General features: G+C 40.1%; 1 protein-coding gene across 1 annotated transcript in view; it reads left to right on the top strand.

Annotated features, from left to right (window-relative positions):
• LOC137971103 (protein bark beetle-like) overlaps nt 1-2,500 on the top strand; it is a 57,821-nt gene that overhangs the window by 14,055 nt on the left and 41,266 nt on the right. Inside the window, exons 7-8 of the mRNA XM_068817823.1 lie at nt 192-444; nt 1,517-2,500. The exon at nt 1,517-2,500 is cut by the window's right edge and continues 1,800 nt beyond it. Of these exons, the coding sequence (XP_068673924.1) occupies nt 192-444; nt 1,517-2,500 (1,237 nt within the window). The remainder of the gene's footprint in view (nt 1-191; nt 445-1,516) is intronic.

Raw genomic sequence — 2,500 nt, 5'->3', positions numbered from 1 at the left:
CTAGGTTTTAAGTAATTTAGAGGCACTGAAACAGATCGAAACATAAATAGAAAGAATGCTGAGTTGAATTAAGCATATGGAAGTTTCTGTTAGTTGACCAACCCGTCACCTTGTCACGCAACTGGCAACATTATAAGGGATCAGTGAAACATAACATTTTACTTCTTTGAATTCTGAAATTTTTGCTCTAGACTATTAAAGCTCGTCCAGGACAGTTCTTGACCGTGTATTATCAATCAATGACTGGAGAAGACTTCGAACTAGATGTACGCGACGGCAACAACAAAAACGCCTCACTACTCAAGCTCGTCAACGAGTCGACAGGTGTCAATGAGGCTGTCATGCCATCGTCAAGCTCTGGTCACGAACTCTACATAAGGTTTCGATACAGGGCGGGATATTGGAAAACTGTCAGAGTAAAATTCTTGATCACCCACGATCGAGGTAGACAAATTTTGGTAGTCGATTATAGTTTTGTTAATTTATAATTACGGTAAAACTTAAGGACCGTGTGGAGTCCAATTCGGTCGGTAATCGTACAAGTGATTGACCAAATCGGAAGAACCGTGAAGCGAATTACGAGTATGACTGCAAACAGAATTGGACGACAAGATGTGTCCTGTTACAAATTAATCATAACCACAAAAAAAAAAAAAAAAAAAAGAAAACAGCCAAATGTGATAAATGCAATTTGCTAAACAAAAATATGGAGAATAGCTTGAAAAATGACTGTAAGTTTCTTTGAAAACAACCACAAGCGATAAACCTCGACAATTTTGCAAAATCACCCGTTGAAATTGGGTCCAGTTAGTGATTGACACATCAATGTTTTGATTGGTGACTTTAGCTGAGAGGATTTACAATGATTGGCTCATGTAACTGTCCGATCACAGTACAGCTTTGCGAATTAATTAGTGCAAAATAAAGCGGTTAATGCACCAATCACATTTGAGGAGATTGTAATTGTTATGATTAATTAGAGAACACCCAAGAAAGTGTGCATGAAAAGCCGTACCTCTATTACTCGACGGAAACACATAGTTAGTATGAGCCGTTAATGCAATGTTGGCGCGAGCAGGAAGAATCTGGTGCAGTTTGATTATCGAAATAAACGAGTGCTTTTTCCCGCGGTGGTTTCTAAAAGAAGCATGGAACACTTTCACCTTATTTCCATCGAGATATAGAAACACTCGTGAAATTAAAGTTTAAGAGAACTCGAAAAAGTTGTGGAAACACTTGCCAGCGGCTCTTGTTCTCACAACATTTCCCATTCTTCCGAACGTCCCCTCGTGTCTCTGTAACTCGATAGAAACAAGGAAAATGTTTTCAATTCCTTAAATAATTCATTGCCCACGACTAATCTTTTGTAACTGAAGAAACACAGGCATCATGCAGGCTACTAAGTCCAAAAGGTATCTTTCAGGAAGGGCATTTAGAAAACTGGCATTTCTGCTAAGGTTGTAATTCTGTTTCTCTGCAGATTCTAGTTACATTGTGATCTTTCATATCTTTTTAGATGCTCCCTCTCTCGTCATATCAAACTGCACATTCCGTGACAACCACAAAAAGGGCGTTTCCTTAACAGACTTTATGGGAAATACGATCATTGGTACAACTACTGTGATTCGGAATAGTGCAGGAGGCATGACTGCTGAACGAAACGCTGGAACCCTCACAGCCACCCACAGTCATTTTATCAACAACAGCGCTAATGGTTTGGAGATCTTAGATAGCAGCTTTCTGTCATGTAATCTGCACGGGCTGTCCAGCAAAGAAAATGAAGGCAGCGGGTCATATTTCTATTATGTTGCTTCTCTTAACAGTAATGTGTCTCATTCAGCGTTTGTTGGAAATGCTCATAATGGAATTGCAATCGCTAAAAGCGCCAGTCAAATTGCATTCAAAAACGTCACCGCGGTTTTAAACAAGTACAGTGGCATTCACATTTATGATGGTCAAGTCTCGTCCAGTTTCGAATCTTGTAATTTGTCGAACAATAGAGAAGACGGTTGTTGCATATCAAACCAGGCCGGTACTCACCAGTTCTTTAACTGCGCGGCAAAATCCAATTTGAGGCATGGTGTTAGCTTCTCCGACCGTCCTCAAGACTCTTCGTCTGCACCAAGGCACTTCTTCAAGCAAGTAAGTCTTATAGATAACACCATCAACGACAACACACAATATGGATTCAAACTAACTCCCGGGGGTCAGTATGCCAGTGACTCTGCTAGCATTACCATGGTAATAACCAATAACCAATTTATACGTAATAGTGGAGGAGGTATCTTTGTGTCTCAAGGGTACTATTGGTGGTCAAAACCAAGAAAAGTGCAGGCTAGCGTTACAGACAATCATTTTGAACAGAACAAAGTAAACGCATTTCACGTTTTCTGTGTTTACTTGGAATCGGTTATTAAATCCAACAGATTCACAAACAACAAGGATAAAGTACTGAGCTTGATGAACAGCAACTGGTGCGGATCAAACAAGAGACGGCACC

Source organism: Montipora foliosa, chromosome 9, assembly GCF_036669935.1.
Source record: "Montipora foliosa isolate CH-2021 chromosome 9, ASM3666993v2, whole genome shotgun sequence".
Classification (NCBI taxonomy): Eukaryota; Metazoa; Cnidaria; class Anthozoa; order Scleractinia; family Acroporidae; genus Montipora; species Montipora foliosa.
Note: the sequence above shows the minus strand (reverse complement) of the source record. Positions and strands in the feature narration are given on the sequence as shown.